This window comes from Macrosteles quadrilineatus, unplaced genomic scaffold (genome assembly GCF_028750875.1).
Source record: "Macrosteles quadrilineatus isolate MER2022 unplaced genomic scaffold, UCM_ALF_1.0 Scaffold_2__2_contigs__length_208266976, whole genome shotgun sequence".
NCBI lineage: Eukaryota > Metazoa > Arthropoda > Insecta > Hemiptera > Cicadellidae > Macrosteles > Macrosteles quadrilineatus.
Genome location: NW_026542595.1, coordinates 76,002,868 through 76,004,273, shown reverse-complemented (window position 1 = coordinate 76,004,273; position 1,406 = coordinate 76,002,868). Strand labels below are relative to the sequence as shown.

The 1,406-nt window shown below is 47.6% G+C and overlaps 1 protein-coding gene across 1 annotated transcript; it reads right to left on the bottom strand.

The window, feature by feature from the left end:
* Nucleotides 1-277: 277 nt before the first annotated feature.
* Nucleotides 278-1,406, bottom strand: LOC128984442 (uncharacterized). The gene is made up of 2 exons (XM_054403761.1): nt 1,060-1,406; nt 278-905 (listed from the first exon to the last, which is right to left on the bottom strand). The coding sequence occupies exons 1-2, from the start codon at nt 1,404-1,406 to the stop codon at nt 278-280; spliced, it is 975 nt and encodes a 324-aa protein (XP_054259736.1).

The window sequence follows — 1,406 nt, the reverse complement described above, 5'->3', positions numbered from 1 at the left end:
ATGAGACCTACGGTAATAGCTTATTCCCTATATGGGAAATTCGCTAAAAAGATACAAGACAAAAATCAAATAAAGCAAAATTTTTGACAAAAAGTTAATGTTCCCAACGGGTTTCGAACTCGAGACCTCCTGAACACTAGTCCGATGCGCTATCAACTATGCCACGAAAGCCGCTGGAACCATCTCGCCTCGTTTTTTTTTTTTTTTTGTGGGGGCTGGGAGTGGCATACCCCTAGCTACTTCGGCCTGGGGACCTCCTTTTGTAGCACCCTTTAATTCATTCTGACAGCCCTAGGCTCCTCAAGTAGCCCAGGAGCTGAAAGACACCCAGCTTCCTTATCTCTGTTGGTTCCAGGAATAACCTCCCCAGAGATATAAGCCTTCTATGGGCCAACGCTGGACAGTCCAGCCATAAGTGTTCTGAGGTTTCTACCTCGTTCTCACAGAACCTGCAGAGGTCTATCTGTGACCTCCCTATGGTCCTGAGATGTTTCCTGATAGGACCGTGCCCTGTTAACACTCCTACTAGCAGACTAATGTCCCCTTTCTTAAGGCTCAGCAAGTCTTTCCAACCTTTATCAGTGGGGTCGATTAGTAATTTGGACGTCCTCATACCTGGGTGGTTCATCCAGGCCAGAGCCTTTTGAACCTTGACCCAGTCTTGGACTTTGGCTACTCCTGAGCTTATGGGGGTACCACAGTAGGGTTCTGGTCCTGACAGTTGGTCTTCCGCACCCTTCCTGGCCAATGCATCGGCTTTTTCGTTCCCCTCATGCCCCGAATGTCCAGGAACCCAAGACAATTTGACTTGGTTTCGCTCTGCTAACTTTTTGAGGGTGTTTTTACACCCTTTTACTGTTCGTGACTGTGTAACATATGACCCCAGCGCCTTCAATGCTGCCTGGCTGTCAGAGAGAATAAGGATATTCTCCTGATATTCCCTTTCTTAGATTCTTGCTAATAATATTATTAGCACAGCACTCAATCGCCAGGACCTCTGATTGAAAAACTGTTGTTGTTCTGCCCAAGGCCAGAGATATTTTGGTTTTGTTACCATACACTCCCAGCCCTGATCTCTCATCCTTCCGACTTCCATCGGTGTAATAGACCAAGCATGCTCTGTCATTGCTGAAGTTGCACTGTTGCCAGTTGTCTCTTCCCCCTATTGCAACTTGGTAAGGAATCTCAAAGTCGTATTCCTTTGTCATGAGGTCTGGTGTGCCTAGTTCCATGTCCATGCTTGGGAATCCCCTCAGGATGGACAGGTGGCCAGACTGCCTCTGTAGATTCAGCTCGCCTCTGCTGCCCATTTTTAGTGCAGATATGGCTGCACATTTCTTAACTTCCAGCCCTAGTGGGAGCATGTCGAGTATTGCCTCCATTGCAGCTGTGGGACAGGATTTCAT